The 18,140-nt window shown below is 40.4% G+C and overlaps 3 protein-coding genes across 15 annotated transcripts in view; 1 reads left to right on the top strand and 2 right to left on the bottom strand.

Annotated features, from left to right (window-relative positions):
* blmh (bleomycin hydrolase) overlaps positions 1–2,404 on the bottom strand; it is a 30,350-nt gene extending 27,946 nt beyond the window's left edge. The window contains exons 1-2 of the mRNA XM_008426040.3: positions 2,247–2,404; positions 181–378 (exon numbers count right to left, since the gene is read on the bottom strand). Coding sequence (XP_008424262.1) covers positions 181–378; positions 2,247–2,256 — 208 coding nt within the window. The 5' untranslated portion in view covers positions 2,257–2,404. The remainder of the gene's footprint in view (positions 1–180; positions 379–2,246) is intronic.
* A 1,570-nt stretch (positions 2,405–3,974) lies between these two features.
* On the top strand, positions 3,975–7,792 carry LOC103474801 (uncharacterized). Its single transcript, XM_008426039.3, has 5 exons — positions 3,975–4,558; positions 5,030–5,371; positions 5,475–5,708; positions 5,820–5,848; positions 5,956–7,792. The coding sequence occupies exons 1-5, from the start codon at positions 4,507–4,509 to the stop codon at positions 6,052–6,054; spliced, it is 756 nt and encodes a 251-aa protein (XP_008424261.1). The 5' UTR covers positions 3,975–4,506; the 3' UTR covers positions 6,055–7,792.
* A 49-nt stretch (positions 7,793–7,841) lies between these two features.
* rap1gap2a (RAP1 GTPase activating protein 2a) overlaps positions 7,842–18,140 on the bottom strand; it is a 98,434-nt gene continuing 88,135 nt past the window's right edge. For all 13 annotated transcript variants that reach the window (XM_081614276.1, XM_081614280.1, XM_081614274.1 and 10 more), the window contains 14 exons: positions 17,650–17,733; positions 17,449–17,549; positions 16,214–16,343; positions 15,829–15,984; positions 14,493–14,564; positions 13,465–13,551; positions 13,206–13,346; positions 12,138–12,287; positions 11,696–11,808; positions 11,282–11,380; positions 11,010–11,139; positions 10,124–10,226; positions 9,963–10,036; positions 7,842–9,771 (listed from right to left, as the gene is read on the bottom strand). In XM_081614276.1, the coding sequence (XP_081470402.1) occupies positions 9,763–9,771; positions 9,963–10,036; positions 10,124–10,226; positions 11,010–11,139; positions 11,282–11,380; positions 11,696–11,808; positions 12,138–12,287; positions 13,206–13,346; positions 13,465–13,551; positions 14,493–14,564; positions 15,829–15,984; positions 16,214–16,343; positions 17,449–17,549; positions 17,650–17,733 (1,449 nt within the window). In that variant the 3' untranslated portion in view covers positions 7,842–9,762. The remainder of the gene's footprint in view (positions 9,772–9,962; positions 10,037–10,123; positions 10,227–11,009; positions 11,140–11,281; positions 11,381–11,695; positions 11,809–12,137; positions 12,288–13,205; positions 13,347–13,464; positions 13,552–14,492; positions 14,565–15,828; positions 15,985–16,213; positions 16,344–17,448; positions 17,550–17,649; positions 17,734–18,140) is intronic.

Raw genomic sequence — 18,140 nt, 5'->3', positions numbered from 1 at the left:
ATGGATTTCTACTGAAAATCAAATTACACAAAAGTGGTATTGGTTTGTCAATTAGGTAATCTCTCAAAGCAAATGATTGGAAAGACATGCATCTTCATTGACCCAAAGTTACGTACACTTTGTTATCTTTTATCTGTTCTCTGTAGGGTTTGTAAGCGACAGGTAATTTAAGCGACATACCTGAGTTTTTTTGGTTGGTGATAGGTTTGCCTTCCGTGGGAATAGAGTGCTGAAAGATGTGCACAGTATCCTGGACAGTCTGTCGGTGCAAACAAACCTCCAACGGGTCGATGCAGGTGGAAACATTCTGGGCCAACAGATAACGTGGTTCGGATCGCAGGCGCTTTGTAAAGGTGGTCACCTTTTCTGGACTCAAACCTTTAGAGAACCCAAGAGGGAGATAAAAGTACAGATTTGTACTCAAAAAAACAAGTTGCTCAACTTCAATTGGAGTCAGGTGGCTTTTTTTTTGTGTAACCGTCATGACTCATCATCACACTGTAGGTTTAACGCACTACTTCCCATTAGGGATTCGACTCAACAGCACTCACTCACTACGGCATTAAAATCATTCTTGGAAAACACCAGATCAATAGCTGTTAGTCAACACCTCATCTTTTCCTGAATACTTCAACCGTCTGGTGCCGCTCTTTTTCCACCCTCCAAACGGACTCAACAACAAACAATTGCCTGTTTGGGATAATAAATGCTGTTAAAAGAACATCTCTAATGGGGGAATACATGCCCAGTTGGAGCAAACGCGGACAAAACTCAAGAATGTTTCCATATTGCCAACTAGTACTGGAGGACTTTAGCTGCAGAGGGCAGACCAGATCAGGTCCTGAACACTTATCTGGCTCCATCTGTAAGAAGAACACACTGGAAGCTTGTCCGGTCTCGCTGATTGGGGGACTAACGGGTACACGCAACACACACACACACACACACACACACTGACAGAATTAAAGTGGCACCAGTCGGCGGTTTGTAATTCAGTCAAATAATAGTGGAGAGCAATTAAACATTGAGCAGGACATTGCCTAGTCATGCATGCTGCCGATGGTTCGACGCTTCCGCGTCAGTTGCTGAAAGGCAGAGACTGGCATAATGTCAAACTTCATCAGCTTACATTCACAACCTATCAAAATAAACACAAACCAAAGGCAGAAAATATTTTCAGATGGTGCTTTGCCAGGAGGTCAACATTATATTGGTTCCCTTACGGGGAAATATGCACTGATCCTGATTAAAGCTGACAATGTAGAAAAATAGTAAGGGATGCCAGTGTCAGTTTATAGCAAACATAGCTTACACTGACAGCAGTTTTTTTTTTTTTCTTTCTAATACCAGGTTGAAGCTGAAGCTACGAGATGAAGTCTAATAGTCACCGAGTTAGTAGGATGGTAAAGTTGTAGTATTTAGCCTGTTATTTAACACATGAAGGCATGAATGGCGAGAGCTGACAGCACAGAGGTTTTTCTATGGATTGGGGCCAAGCCCTGGCAGCCAGGGGTGACTTGCAAATTCACACATCAGAGGTTTTACAGCTGTCTTTGCATTAGCTAAGCACTTTACGATGCCCATCGCGGCACAAAGACCAAAGGGCAGATCAACCACTGAAATGAAGCCGGAAAACGGAGATCAAAATGTGTTAAAAAGAAGACACGTTGTTTCATTTCGCAAATCGACAAATAATTCAGTGTAAATTTAGCACGCCATCTAAACACTCGGATCCAAGTCAAAAACACAAAACATTAGCCTATAAATACAGAGAGTTGTAAAACCCGAGACAGGGAGCACATCAACTATTTCGGAAAGCCATTACATTAAAAAAAATAAAATTCAGAAAACATCAGTTAGCACATTCTCCTCTGAAGGAAATGAATCTGAAGTTTAAAGAGTTTGACAGGTCAATTTTGGACTAGCTGGCTAAGAAGGAAGCATTACATTTTCTATCTGACAACTTCAAACATGGAATATAGTCCTTACTATCTGCTTATAGATAGTGCGGTCTCTGTGTTTGTCCCATGCGTACTGTTTGTTTCCATAAGCTGCCAACTTTGCAGAGAGAACACGGTAGTCTTGCTAGCTCACCACCCCGGCATGCTGCTAGCGCACTGAATGCTAACCTAGCATATTAGCTCGATCACTTGTCAACCCTTAAGATGCTGGAGAGCGTTTGTTTTAGCTGGTCGGCGACATAAAACCAACATGGCTGAAAAGGGACACAGCCACGCTCAACCTACCGGCGTCCATGTTTCTGAGGAGCGTGAGAAGCTTAGAGTGTAGTCCCAAAAAAAAGTCGCCGGCTCTTTGTTTATCTCATTCACCGACAGGGAGTCAGTGTGTGCAAGGGGTGCGCTCGTTTCTCTGCTCTGGTTCGATCTTTGACGTGGCGTTTGGGCGGAGTTAAATAATCTAAATTATAACCATCGAAACTTCCCGGTGTGATATGTAAGCCTTTAGTTTTTCATTTAACCCATTAAAAACCTTTCTGGTTTATGTTTTTTGTTTTGCTTTTAGTCACAGTAATAAAATAGGTTTTAATCTAAATATCCAGCTTCTGCCAGCGAGACCTTGTTCCGCTGAACATGGGAGTAGCCCTGCCAAAATGTGACACAGTAAAAGCGCTTGGAACGTTTGTGTAACTTTGATACAGAAAATATTGTTTTAATTTCTATTTCTGACTGTCAGTACTTTATATGTATGCATCTGTATATAAGAGAATTAGGCAACAATGTATATACAATTAGACTAACAATTACATTTGAACACATCAAAAATAATTGTTCCCTTATCCCCAGCAAAAATATACAAATCTTTTCAATATTTTTAAAGTATTAGACCTTTGGCTCAGAAATCCCTTTCTTCACAAATATTTTATGTAAAGTAGAACCAAGAGGGGGTCTTTATTTCTAACAGAAACAAACTGATTTTTAAGTTCAATGTGAGACTAACAAAATCCCTCCTTCAAACTGAAACAAAACCTGACACTATTACTTGTTACAGAAAAACAAAATATCTTCTCAAGAGCCGGTGTAATACAGACTCCGACAGAAGATCCTTCCTGCCAAGAGCCATCTGCATCTGCAACAACGTTTTGACGAAAATTGAATGAGTTATAACATATTTCACCTCTGGGATTGATAAAGTACTTTAAAACCGAACTGAAATGAACTGAATTAAAAATAAGTGCATCGTCACAGCCAGCAGAAAGTAGAACTGAAATTTATTGGTTTTCAAAATGACTAAGTACAGAAAAGCCTAAGAGTAGCTGGGCACAATTGTGGTACAACAGATTTATAAAAAGTTTCCAAAGGAACACAAATTGTGTTCAGTATGTGTAGACTCAAACTACCTCTGCAAATACAAGTTTGAAAAGTTATAACAGACTTCATGTGATGCGTAAAAGTAGACTGATAATACTCTAAATATAGCACCACAACTACACTTGGAAGGACATGGGTATTATTTTGAATAACCTTTACCTTTTCTCAGTTTCTCCACATATTCATCTGTGTTGTCTGGTCTTCATTATGCTGTTCGTTCACCAATGTTCACTACCAAATCTCTTAACGCCTTCAGAATAAAGCTGAATTTCCACTGAGATTAAAACGATAGAGGTTAATATTTTTTCCCAATTAGGTGACTTCTAAAATCATTTGGGAGCACTGCATTTTATTTAAGGGAATCAGAGTAGAACGAACTGAATGTGGCATAGTTTCAGAATTGAATTAGTAAAAATGTATTACTAAATTATTAATTTCTCAAAAAGTCACTCACAGTTATGTGCTGCTTTATGTTGATCTATTGCTTGACGTCCTAACAAATGAAATTGATGTGAAATTTAAGAACAATGAATACTTTAGTAAGACAAGATGTTTAAGAAATCCCAGAAACTTTCACCTGTTTTTGAATCCAAAAATTAATAATGATCTGCATGGAGTTATTGTATGTAAAAGCTAAAGTTGCTTTCATAAATCAACCATCTGTTAATATGTTTTTCAAAAATGTCAAAAAACAAAACAACTCAAATAAGCCACAAGAGCTACTGTAAATGCAAAGCAGAACAAATGAGTTTCTGAGGTCTTTCATAAGACTGGAGTTTACACTTCCTCGAAATGAGCCCCATTTCCTGCTTGAAAGTCAGTAATCCTGCTGTTGAAGCCAGTGCCTTCCCTTAAATCAAATCCTAATGTGTGTGTGTTTGTGAAGGGGCTGGATTCATGGGCCACTTCCTTCCTCTGACTCCCCCTAAAGGAAAAAAAAAAAAAAAAGCAGCAAGAAAAGCGAAAACCGAAAATGATCCCCTGACAGTCACAGAAATAGGAAAGGCTAAGAGAAAGGCTGAAAATGGTTAGAATAAACAGGTTATGTTAAGTTAAAAGAGTGCGAGATTGTCCGACTATTTCAGCGAGCCAAAACATGGAGACTTGATCTTTACAAGGGAACTGAGATTTTGTGCTGACTGAACAACAGCATTTTTTTTTTTTTTTTTTACCAGACATGTATGCGTTTATCTTGCGTGTGATCAGCTGTCTGTGTATCTTTCAGGGAGGTAAGAACATGTTTCAACTCAGCCTCGTCTGAAAACTTGCATGCTGTCTTGTCACATTTCGAGCTACGTTTTGTGTTTGTTTAGATTTTATTGAGGAAGCTGTAAGAAATAAAACAGCAGTTTTCCAAAGTAATGGTTGGTCTCTTTTGCAGTTGTATAATTTGACTCAGATGAGTACATACTGTTCATAAAGCCATGATAAGTCAAAGTAAAGTTTTACTCTCATGTCACTTGAACTTGATCTTTTTCCACATTATTTAACAACTTAGGTGTACTCTTTTTAAATGAAAAATTCTGACTTTTTGAGGTTATTCTTCGTTAAATTATGAATTCATTTTAAGGCTATTTGTGGTTTTTGGAATATTAAACATATAGAAACCAACTGCATGAGTAAAGTGAGTGACTGCTGTCAATTCATATTTTTCAAACAAAATGCTCTTTATTAATCTAACTGAATGCTCTGTCGTTTAGGTGTTTTTTCTGAAGAATGCAGTCAGGGTGTACACGGAAAACGTGAGACATTCTTCGTGCCTGCGGGGGGCAGCTTGTCTCTGCCCTGTGTGGTTCAGCACTGTGGAGGCAACTGGACAGGCAACTGGTTGAAGTTGTGGGAAAATCTCACAACTTCAACCACTGTTGAAAACAGTGCAAGGCACCATATCACCATTGCCCCAGTCAGTGCCAATCGAAGCGAACTACATTTAAAGATTTTGAGTGTTAGACAGTCAGATGAAGGGTTTTACACATGCAGTGTGAAATGGAGTGATGGAAGCCAGGCTGTAAGCCATTGGAAGCAAGTGAATGTCACAAAAGGTATATCTGCTCTTTTACATGTGCTAATCAAACATGGATCATGCATATTTTAGTCATTAGTGTTTGTGTGTTGTTGTTCTTCTCCGTCATCCCCGACATGCAGGTGTTGCCTCGCAGAGAAAACTCTTACATAGGATTCTGGTCTGCACTGGCGCCTTTCTTTGTCTTCCTGTCATTTTGGGATTGGCTCGCTGCCTGAGTTCAGAGGTTAAGCAACAGCCACATCCCAGGAAAGAGGTCTTACATGCAAATGGACATAGAGATAGATCACATCAGCCTCCACAGCCTCCGCCCCGACGCCCAGTACCAAAGAAACGCACTGCTCCTCCTCACAAAGGTATCTAACAATTCTAACTTCAGCAGTCGAAAGCATAGAGGGAAGAAATTAACGTAAATGTAATGTTAATGATGTCAGAGCTAAACTTTTATTTTGATCGAACTTTTTCAGCTCCCTCACCGTCCCAGCAAAAGCCAGAGGTAGGGGAAAGTATTGCCTTTGTAATGTTCGGTGCCACAAGTTTGTCTGCAGCGTATTTGATCTTGTAGAAGTTTCACATAGTTTTATTTCATCTTATATGTTACAGTTGCTGTACGCAGACATTTCTCAAGATGCCCTGAGGAATCAAAAGGCTCAGAGAGAGCCAGCTCAACCCACCGTCTACTCATCTGTCAGATTTTCCTGACAAGCAGAAGACGGAGATATGGAGCAGTCGGGTCCAAATGTCTGTGGTATATCCCATTTATTTTGGCCTTCATCTATTTTTCCAGTTCTTGTGCTGTAGCGGAACGATCATATTGGACACAACTTCAGTGATTCAATGTCTTTGAGCCATCACCAAGGTCCTGGCATCATTCTGGTTGGATGCAAAACTTTCCATTAGAGGTGAAAACGTGTTTAAATGAGATGGGTTTTCTTGCACTGACCCAACTTTTTAGTCATATCATAAGGGGTATTCAAGAAGCTCAGTTTCAGCCTGCTTTGTACATTACAAAAGCAGTTTGGTTGGGTCTTTAGGATTATTGTCCTACCATAACTAATGTGCACAGGTTTCAACTGTCCAGCTGTCGATTTGAGGTAAAGTTGAATAACCTCGAGGTAGTTTTTAATTTTTATTAATTCCATTCAGCTTAGTTTTATTTATAGAGTGCTGATTCATACTGAATGAATCATCCTGAGGCATTTTTATCCAAAATGAACATTTACTTTATTCTAGTGATCAAGCAGTACGTTAAGCTCAGTTAATTATTCTAAGTAGTTTAAAAAGTTTCAATCTAAGGCAGTGGTTCTTAACCTTTTTTGAGGTACCGAACCCAACAGATTCATATGCGCATTCACTGAACCCTTCTTTCGTGATAAATAAAATTATTATTTTTTTCAAATTCAAGAAATTTCTTTAAGAAGATCACTAAGTCTTCTTAAAAGGTAGCATCTCTGAGAACAGTTCTTCAAAATATAGTCAGTGTTTTCAGCACAGTTGAGCTGACTGTCTAGGAACGACCCAAGGTATTTAAAATTTGCCACAGTTTCAACAGGTTGGCCATCGAGAGAAACTGGAACCACTTTAAGGTCTTGTTTAGATCATTTAATTAGCAATTATATTAGTTGTGTTACCACCCCCACTCCACTAGAGGCAGTAGCAAACCCGAAAAGATGCGACTAAGGAGAGTGGCGCTCCTTCAATCAGTGCTCCTCCGCAGCACTGATTGGCTAAGCAATCTAACGTGATCCTCTGCAGCAAGTGATGGCAAAGCGGGGCGCGTCATCACGACTTTACACAAGTGTGTCTTTACCTCAGCGGCAGAGGCTCCGCCGAACCCCTGGGGTTCGATCGAACCCAGGTTAAGAACCACTGATCTAAGGAAACCGAGCAGATTGCATTGAGTCATCAGTTTAAAACGTTCACTCCTCCTGGAGGGGCTGGCACTGAGTCGTTGACGTTACAGCAATCCCTCCTACAGAGGATGCACATAGTAGCATGTAGCAGAACCTGGGTCAGTACAAGCAGCCATCAGCCTCGACCGACTGGGGGTTCGACAGAGCAGAATGCACAAGAAGAAACAGATGAAATGATGTCGGCTTATTTTTTATATTCATTATTTCATCTTAATCAACTTTTCACAGTCTACAATGTATGAGAAAAAGACTGCCACCCCCATTATTGAGGCCTGGTATGGCATCGTTAGGCTTAAAGCCCCCACTATGACTGATCTGAATGTTCATCTTGGCATTATGTTCAAATATTCAGTGTGTGTTGATGTTGAACTTGTTTTTCTGTGAATAGTGACGCTGGTGTCTTTTTGGTAGAGTCTTGGTTATTCCTGAGTTGTTATTGAAAATCCTAACCAACTGATTTTCATCTGAGGGTGAAAGTTTGAGTTTGATCTACTTCCTAAAATTAATAAAGTGTATTTTATAAATTATGTGCATTGTGTGGACACCTTGCAAATAGTAAAAAAAAACAAACACATGTGGCACAAAATACAACATTTTATTGTAGAATAAATTCTCAGTGGCACATTACATAACCAAATATACATATACGTTATTTAGACATCTCTTAAATTAATATATTTTCTTTTTATAATTTTACTTTAATTAATTAGCATATTCTGCAGTGATTTGTTTGTACATGACATCAATGCAAAAGAAGTTACTATAATAAATTAAGCATGTCGACAGAGAAAAATGGCTGCAGGACATTTTTTGGGCAATACCGCTACAAACAAAATGATAAACAGAACTTCCTGTTCCTTCTGTCCCTACTCTCCTTGCACGAGGTAATTGGTGGCCTATCCCATTTCAAAATGATGCGCTAGTCTAGGTATATGAAAACGTACATTTCAAGTAACTTCATCCAGAGCAACTTCCCAAGACGTTAAAACTCAATAAACGAGGACATTTGCAATGCGTGTGAACTTTGAAACTTCAGTTTGCTAAGCCGTCTTCAATTTCACCAACAGCTTCCTGTGCAGTAAAACACGATATTCATTGCTTTCTAGTTTGGTCAGACTAAAAACACAGAAGTCAATGTTGAAGTCTAATGCTAATGTTAATATGTCGACAGCCAGCTGACAATCACAGAAGATTCACGGCCCTGTTGTGCTTGAGAGGAACTATCATTGCAAATTAAAGAGTTTGAAACCATAGCTACCATGGCATTAAACGCAAATGACAAGACTGTAATTCACATTAAGAGTAACTTCTATGAAAGGTGGTTCAAAGGCCTGGTGGAGCATATTTTTCAAGTCGTCTTCATTGATTCCCTCACTGGCAAACTTCCTTGCTAAAAAAAACAAAAACAAACAAGCACCATAGAGCATGTGTGCTGATACACCGAGCTAGCAAGCTTCAATGGGAGGTACACAGAGGTGAAATGTTTTTCAGTAAGTGCAACGTCTTTTTTGTCCCCTTCAGAAAATGTGGGTGTAGTTTGGCTTCCCACAAGCTGTGCCGTAGCCAGATCCAGGAACTTCTCATCCTCTCACACGGTGAGGGATTGAACGCACAAGCAGAGAGAAAAAGGGCTTTGGAGAGTTTGTAAGGCGCAGCTTGTGGCTAAAATAAGCTTGTGGCTAAAATGTGCTGGCAGTGTCTCCTACTGTGTCTAATCAGGGTGTTGTGGGTCACCCCTACAGATGTAGAAATGTTCTGCTTGGGAGACATCTTTAGAGTGCTGTGGACACAATGCAACGGGCACCAAGGTTACAAAAGCGTCTCAAAAACTCATAGCTGTCCTCTAAAAAAGCGTTAATATTCATAACGAAGAAGTTCAGGCTCCACAGTTCCACAAGGCTTTGCTACTGTAAGTAGACTATACATTAGGTCTTTGTGAATATGGGAGAGCCTCTGCTCACAGTTTCTTTTCTCAAAGCAAAAGAGGAACTGCCTGCAGACGTACCATTGAAGGGTAAAGGTAAAAGGGACATCCGGCGGTCTGTCGTTGGTTCCACAGAGTGCTCAACAGTTGGCTGGATGAGGACTAACAGTTCGGCCATAAACTTGTACACTTGTATGAAAGATGATGTCTAAGAAAAAGCTGAGGCGCCGTCTACTGCCCGCCCTACACTCACAGTTTTACAGCCATGCCAAGACCTTCAAGTCATAGGAACAACAAGAGTTATGCTGCAGCTAGATTAAGCAGCTAATAGTTGCTTCAAAGACAGTGAACGTGTATGAGCTGCTTTTCTTCACTTACACTCACAGTTATATCAGTATGTCTATAGTGCGCAGGATCTCCCGTGCAGCTCTAGTCAGATTAGCCTTTTGCTTATGGTTCTTAGTAAAGGCTGTACAAATGTTTTTATTTTTCTGGTGATGTGATTTAGTCAGCTTCCTCAGAGTCACGCTGCTTCTTCACTGAGGAAGTCTGCTGCTTTTTCCTTCCACAAATCTACTCAGACTGAAAGAGAGAAAGGAGAGAAAAAAATCACTAAAAACAGCAGCTGCTTCTTCTTCTTCCATGCTGCTTTGTTATATTTTTCTATTTTGTTTTTGTTACTGAACATTTTCTGTTATGAAAATCTGATAATACACTCCAAACACTTGCCGATGAACACAACTGCTTTCGTTTGGGACCTATTTGAGACTTACAGCTGTGGATGAGTGGCTCATTTTGTCAAAGCGGAACTTCAAACTTGACCTGGGTGATGTTTTCCCTTTTCCATCTGCAGAATATAAGCACCAACAAAAAACTAGCAAAACCACTTCTTTTTAACCAGATCTCCTCTCACTAGATCAAATTTACAACTTACCTGTTGGACTGCGGCACATGATGACAGGCGTACTTGATCCCTGGCTGTCGATGCTCAGGGAGGGACTGAAGGCAGAGGTGGACGTGATGGACGGATGACTGACCTACAAGGGCGAAGCAAAAACATCACAATGCTGTGAAGGAAAAGGCACTGAACAATAGTGACTGAAAATAATCAATTATTTAAACTTTGCCCACTCTGACGGCAACGCATGGGTATGACAGCCACTAATAATTAATATTCTAACGTGTTTAACTTTACAGAAAATTGGAGAAAAAGGAGCATCTAAAGAGGGACTTGAAACATAAAAAAAATATCACATTATTCAACATGTGTATCATTACCCACATGCAACCCTTTTAAACAAAGCTGTATTCAGATTTGCTAAAGTGCTGATAAAATCTTATAAATTATAAAATCTTTTAAAGTGATCCAGACAAGATACATATCTTAATGTTCTAACCAAATGTAGCAAAGAAAATTCATCCTGTGCATTAAAAAGCTTGAATCTGCACCTCCTTCAACGCAATTTGTAACACTTGGTGCCTTAAATTACTCTTGACGATTCTAACCTCACAAGGTGCCATTTTTAAGCAGAACGTCTCACATAAAATTACTGCCACAATGACAAGAGGTGTCATTTGAACCAAGGAAGATGAGAAGATTTGCATCAATTCTAATTATAAGCTTGACATTTAATTCCCACTATTATGTACTTCTGAGCAATTATGGACTTTTTCCATCTTTAAAAGCTTTTTCGCCCCTCTTAGCCTCCCGATTTGTTACAAATGTGTATTTTTCATTTTAAAATGTTCCAATTTCTTTTTTTATATTAATTCCCCGAGTTTTCCACGTCAACCCTGGGTGAAATAAATGTTCTACCCACCGTCTCCAGCTCCTCCAGAGCTTCTGTTTCCCCCGTGGTGCTGCTGAAGCTGCTGGTGCTAGACGAAGAGCGAGAGATGTTGGGCCTGCAGCTGCTGCCGCTGCTGCATTCCTTGTGCTTCATGAAAGGCCTGTTGATGGATGAGCAACAAACGACCAAGCACGTGGTTAAGATAACACTCTTTAAATGTGCCATAGTTAACCCTAGAACATTTGTATTTTTATATATTTTCAAAAAATTAAAAATAAATAAAGTTTTAGCTTCCAGATGACCTTTCTTTGTTGGGGCAGATCTCAGGTGAGCTGGGATTGGATGATGTCTCTGACCTCACTTCTTGGGAATGCGGGCAGATCTCTGCTGGTTTATGATCACTGCAGACAAACCACGATCACACAGCTTGAACCTTTACACATTTTGTCACAATGCCACCACAAAATGTATGAATGTTTATGTTTTTTTTTTAAAGAATTTATGCAATCTCCCAGCAAAAATTGTGCATAATTGGGAAGGAGAAGACAAAAGAGAGACATGTTTTTGGAATGTAATCAAATACAATTTCAAAAACAGACCTGCATTTGTATACAACCCATATCCAACAATTTTAACATTTTTCATTGGCAAAAAAAAAACAGGAAATGGAGAGATTAAAAATGTAGTGACCTGCATTTTTAATCTCTCCAACTGACCTGCGTGTGTGTTTGTCTGATGGAGCGTCTGTGCTGGAGTGGAGACGTGGGAAGAGGCCTGAGCGCCGTTTCACTGGGCTCTTTAAAGGAGATTTGGCTGACAGAACAGGAGGCTGGAGATCACAGATGATAAATTAAGACCTTACTTAAAAAAAAAAAAAAAAGGAAAAAAAAAAAGCTTCACCACCACTCTAAATAAAAATGCTGTAAAGGCATAATTTGATCTAGCTAACTGACTGTAAGTGGTCCAACAACAGAACTAATATCTAATGAATCTTTACATGGAAACTAACACATGAAAACTCTAACACAATCACAGTCTGGCAATCAAAGTTCTGCAGGTTTTCACAAGGAAGCGAACGAAGAAAGAAAGCTCTGTTAGCCACACGGTAACAGTTAGATCTTGTTCTTCTCTCTCAGTCTTTATTATTAGTTCACTTACAGTGAAGGTGCTCTTTGTGCATTCACTGGTGCTTTGTGGCAATCCCCCGCCACTGAGGCTGGCAGGGACCCCACCTGCCACCCCGGGGCTCCGGTGACGATGAGAACCCACCACGGTCTCCATGGAGTGGCTCCTGACGCGCATGGCCCTCTGATATGCAAACAAGGAGTGGATCAGAGAAGAGTAGTGAGGAACAAACTGATGCAGATTGGTAGACAAAAGGTTGTTGCAAGGGAACGAAGTGGAGGGACAGAATGAGAAGGGAAAAAAGTTTTATTATTTTAAGAAATTATACGTGTATTTACAAATTATGTCCACCAGAGGGCAACATTCTCAATGGAAGACGTAATAAGCGGCACAGTTGGAAATGTGGGTTTCACTTTTTTGTTGATTTCATATTTTCATATCTAGTCCTGAAATATTAACATGAGAACATCAAAACCTCATATTCTTAGAAAGCATGAACAACTACAACTCAAACAATACAACAATCTTTGTTTATTGTTAAATTATAATCTTCTCATTCATTTACAGTAATACAGACAGGTAATAAACTGCCAGAGCAACGAGAGCAATGAGAATAGCCCCTCCTGGGACTGTCTGCACAAACTGCAAAGCAGCAGATATCCACAATCCCTGCAAAAAAAAAAAAAAAGTAAGAGAGCCAAATCATCACCACGTTCACACATTTTGTCATCGCCACATCTAACTGGTCCCATCAACCTCAGCTAATCTACACATGCGAACAAAAGAAAATGGAAGCAAAAAAAGGGTAGTGAGTGGAAAGAGAAAGAAAAATACAAGCATGAACACTTCGGGGTGTTACATTCACACTCGGATGTAAGCGCGTCTTCTCAGTCGCGACTGCACATTCTCTATATGGAGTTTAAGTCTTTGAGGACTGTGAAAACGAGGCACCCATTGTGATAACAGTGGTTTCGCACCTTAAGCCGTCCTGCAGACCCGTGACATTTATCTGACCTGGCGGTGTAATGACGGTGATCAAATAAATGTCACAGAGCTGAGAAAAGATTGCCTGATGTACTTTTGTCTGGGTTTTATGTTCACCTTGAACGATTCGAGCAGACCCCCATGTCCGCCGTTCTCCAGCTTATCCTCCTCCCCCATCTGCCCGAGTCCCAGCACCGCCTGGCTCTGTCTGTGCAGCTCGTCGTGCAGGTTGTCCAGCAGGGCGGCTCGTGTGCGTCCCTGCAGTGGGGTCAGCCGCACACAAAGGCCGTTTAGGAAAAGGGTCTGCAGCTGCTGGATGAAGCTGAAAAGTAATTGAAGGGTGGGCTGTGGGGTTGGAGTGTGTGGCGTGCGTCACCTCCAGTTTGGCAAATTTGTCAGATTTGTAGCAGGCGTTCTCGGCATTGATCAGCTTTGTTAGCAGGAATTCTCGGAACTCGGGACCCTGATTGTGAAGATGTGGGGAAAAAAAAAACCAAAAGAGACGAGGTAATAAAAAAAAAAATGTCTTAGTTTTTTATCAAGTTTCTCAATCTTAATAACTTTTTCTTAAATGCAATGTCATTTTAGTGAGAATAGTAGGACATACAACTAGTCTTTATACAAAGCAAGCAGCAAATTAAAGTTAAAATAAATTACCAATTAGATGAAAAAACCCCACAATAAACATTTAATTTGTTTTACAATTCAGTTGGAATGACAGCAGTAGACGTATACAAACACCAAATAGGAAAACTACACACACACGCCACAATACCACATAACCCAAAAAAGAAGAACATGCATAAAAACATTTTTTGGTATTGACTAATTTCAAAGTTCATTTTCTTATAGCTATAGTTTTGGACCATATTTCTAGTAGCTACACAATTTTATCCTCACAGTACACTGGAATTTGCTCTGTTATTCATACATGAACTATATCGTTGTGTATTAATAAACAAAATACGTTTTTTTTTTAAATTACATATTTGATTGATTTCTTTTCTAAATGCCCATCATTCTGAGGAGCTTCTAACTTAGTTTACCCAGCAGAAATGCCCCCGGATTCACCACTGTGAGGTCACCCTCAGCCTTTTGTGGGTAATGAACCAAGTACCCACAACAGGCTCTACTCTACAGTGACCATGAAGGCCCGCAGAGCTGCTGGCTAGTATTCCCTTTTTATTATTATGTTTTCTGGTTTTCAAACAGAGCACTTTAATGGCACCCTAGAGGTTGGAAATATTGAAGAATGCATGACAAGACAAGCAAGACAAAATGTCTGAAGCAACTAATATTTATAACTTTCTGCATGTCTTAAGGTTTTGTTGAAGTGAAAATACTGAATGCTATTAAATAGCAGGTTAATTTATTCCACAAAGAAAGTTCAACCCTTTCCCTCACCTTCTTGAAGACGGCCGGGTTTGGGAGCGGAGGCCCAAAAGGAGGAACATCTTCTCTTGCTGTAACAGACACCTGATGACACAAAGTCACAGCGGTCACTCAGACAAGCAGAGTATTGCATCACTGACTGATGACAGAATACAAAATATAATCCTGGAGAAGAAAACTAAACACATTCTAGACTCATTTAGAACATTTAAGGTGAAAAATGGCAACCAGTTGCTTTGGTTTTGATCAACAAAGCCCCTGATGATCCTCAGCAAGCTCAACAAACTCCATGGAGAACACAAGTGTTGGCGCAACACCAGGGAGGAAAGACATGAGCAACAACCTTACAGCAATTGTGGCTAGTCAGGGTTAATGGTTGCCTCCTCTGTAGCAGACAGTCTGTGCTGTATGCAGTCGGCAAGTTAAATGTCAGCTTTTATCTCAATGAGAAAAAAGATCAAGGTGTCTCCTCTCTAACAAAAATATTAAAGAACCACTCCTGGTTTCAAAGTGGAACTGCAAAATGCTTGGAAACAAAATCATTTGCACACACGGGTTCACATTATATTTAATGTACACCCCACATAAAGCATATTACCACAAACACCCCAGAATAACTACCAAGCACAGTAGTGGGGGGGGGGGGGGGCGACGGTTTGGACTTTCTTTGCAACCAGGCAGCTTACAAACGCCGGGCTCACTTGTAAACTCAAGTTGTAATGCTGTTTTACAAGTGGGTGGTGTTTATTTAAATGTGTTTGACTGGAGAAATGTTGGGTGTGTAGGTCCTGAACACTTTAGTGAGCTTCACCCTTCTGTTGTTTGATTAACAAGCTCGTAATGCGACTCTCCAGTGATTCTGGTGAACGCGTTTCGGGTTGCTCAGAATGGCTCTTAACGATGTGTTCACTTCTGATTCTGAAGAAGACAAACGTGGCGTTGGCACATTTGTTTTTTTTAAGTTTGCATAATTAAAGATGAAACTAATAAGTGATGTCCAGCTCTGTGCTGCATCTTCTAATTAGATGCCTGTCGGATGAGGGTTTGCTGTAAAGTCAACGCTAACTGAAACTTGGCTAACAACGGGTCCAAGGCAAACAAGAGAACTGATAGTACTGATTCAATGCTGTAAAGAAGAAGCAATTCAGCCACGAGTGCAAGAAAATGGAAAAGTCAGACAGAACGCCACTATTGAAAGTAGTTGCTGCTAAATTTGATTCTACAAACTCTTGAATGATGTGCGTCTTTTTCCGAGATGGCAGCGTTCTCCCTGCTATATGGAAACCAGTCTATTATAGTATATTAGCTCTCTGTTATACTGATTTGCACTGAAAGGTGTGCATCGTACCTTATAGGTGGTGTGATCTGTACAGGGGTTCTCGACCTGCACCAGAACATAGGCGTGCAGAAAGTTGGAGGCGATCATGTCTGGGACAAACGGCGTGGACTCTTCCTGGAAGACCGCGGCCACAATATCGTTTCCAATGTGTCTTTTCCTTTGGAGCTGCAGAGGAGAAAAAGCCGGTAGAAAGTCGCTGTTTGCCCCACACTTTAATTAGGAAGACTTCTCAGGAAGTTACATTTTTTCATCCGTTTTCGTATTTTTATTAGAACAAGCAATTATATTGCCGGTAACCAGACCTGACCAGTTTTGCTGCCGACTCAAAACATCTATACTTAGCTGTTAAATCCACAAAGTAGCCAGAATTAAAGAAAGTATTCCAGCCTGGTACCTGCTGCACGTCACCCTCGGTGAAGGGAAGCTTAGTCGATACATGGAACATAATCTCTCTGTGTCTGAAGACGGTGTAGACGGATTCAGATCCCGTCTGTCCATGAGACACGTCCAGCCCGCCGCGGAACCTGGAACATCATCAAAACCGATGTTTTACGTTGTGCCCAACATCCAGCCATATCTCTATCTTCATAAATTGTGTCCCTGAATAAAGGGATCATTCAGGATTTTTGAAGTCATTTAAAGTAGTTAATCATTTTTGCATAAATCCAGATATGTTGCGTGAAGACAAATATGGACATCTTCCACTTCAAAAAGCTCACAGGGGTGTTAATATGTAAAAGCTATTTTATGAACTTTGAAGCTGGCGTCACATTTACATGTGATTTACACTGAAAATGGACGGAAGGTGTTTAGTGACGAAAATGTTTTTCCTCTTTCAAACATGGACAGAAAAAGTAACGTAAAGTTAACGTAATCAGATCAAATACTTAAAAGACAAGAGATTTCATATCAAATAAAAAAAACAGAGGTTAGTTTTACCTCCAGATTTTACCTTATTTTTTTTGCACTTCTTTTCATTTGTATCAGGTGGTCACTCTGAATGGCAGCTGCTTTTTAAGGTCTTGTAACCCAACGGGACCATTTCAAACACGGCAGAGTTGTTTCAGTGCCTAAAGATGTCCGATCTGGTCTCTGCCCCTCTCAAGTTAAACAATATTTTCTGCCCGTGGCACAAGCTAATCTGGATTCACAGTAAATGAGAGCGTCATCTACTGCAGGTAAGATTTTAACTATTTGTAACATTTCAGCAGAACCGTGCTTCAAGCATACTGAGGTTTCCTTTTAATGAGCTGTCAGAAGTGACTGTTTAATATGCCGGCCTTTTTTCTCCCCAACCCCGAAGCTTTAAAGTGGAAAGTGTGAGAGTATACTGACGCACAGGAAGAAAATAATTTAAAAAAGGATCTAAAGCTCTGATTACATGTCCATGTGGCACTTTTCCCCCCCTCAGATCTGTTTCACTAAGCACTTTTGCCCGTTTGCATGCTGAGTCTGAAGCAGCAGGACAAGGTTACAGTAATTAAACCCCGCTCTCAACTTCCCTTAAAATGCACTCCTGCGTTTTTCCTTTCAATCCCCATTTGGCCTTTTCTCTTTCTCCCGCTTATTTGTTACAATCGTGTCAGTTTTTGTTTTCTCCTCCTGTTGAGTTGCACTGTTTAAAATTACCCTTTAAAATCCTGGAGCTCAATGTTGTCTCCTAAGATGCTCAGGAACTCCTTGAAAGCGGGCGTCTCCTCGTTGTTTCCAAATAACTCTTCCTCTGACGTCTGAGTGGATTTCACACCAAACAGAAGGAGGAAAGAACACGAAGCCATTTATATTTAGACAGGTGAGTGGTGAGCGGCTGTATAAGGAAAAACTGCTCACCTGTCCAAATTTCTGGTAGATGACCCCGAATTTGAACGTGTTGTTCACCTCGTGTTCGTCATACGCCACTATCAGCTGGGACCCCTGTACAAGGATTAATGTATGGTTTTTCCTCTCAACTTATTACACAATCTTTGCTCGTCAAAGCCATTAGGAAAGCATGTTTTCTTCTGCTCCAATGGGCAGCTTTATCGGGTCCGTATTACATAAGGGCCAATATGTGACAAAATGTAGTGGCCCCCAGTGACGGCGGTGGTCCTAAAGTCTTGCATATGGAGACACAGATGGCTTATTTTCCTTCCCTGAGGCACAGGCTGAAAGCGCACTCCATCACTAGGCGCACAGTAGGAGCAGCAAATTCATCACATCAAGCTTAGAAAGTTGTCCTGTGATCAGTTGTTACTTTAACAGGGAGGACGATTACTATCAGTTGAGAAATATGTAACAGAGCAGGATATATTTTTGGTGAAGCAGTCAAAAAGTACCGACTT

The sequence above is a fragment of the Poecilia reticulata genome, chromosome 13 (assembly GCF_904066995.2).
Source record: "Poecilia reticulata chromosome 13, P_reticulata-male-v2, whole genome shotgun sequence".
NCBI classification, from domain to species: Eukaryota; Metazoa; Chordata; class Actinopteri; order Cyprinodontiformes; family Poeciliidae; genus Poecilia; species Poecilia reticulata.
This window is presented reverse-complemented; position numbering and strand designations above follow the sequence as displayed.

What these genes read in the sequence shown, in the direction of transcription:
- LOC103474801 (XM_008426039.3), top strand. Translation starts at nt 4,507, where the DNA reads ATGTATGCGTTTATCTTGCGTGTGATCAGCTGTCTGTGTATCTTTCAG. An exon ending in TCTGTGTATCTTTCAGGGAG is followed by an intron (nt 4,559 to 5,029) that starts GTAAGAACATGT and finishes TCTGTCGTTTAG; the next exon opens with GTGTTTTTTCTGAAGAATGC. An exon ending in GCAAGTGAATGTCACAAAAG is followed by an intron (nt 5,372 to 5,474) that starts GTATATCTGCTC and finishes CCCGACATGCAG; the next exon opens with GTGTTGCCTCGCAGAGAAAA.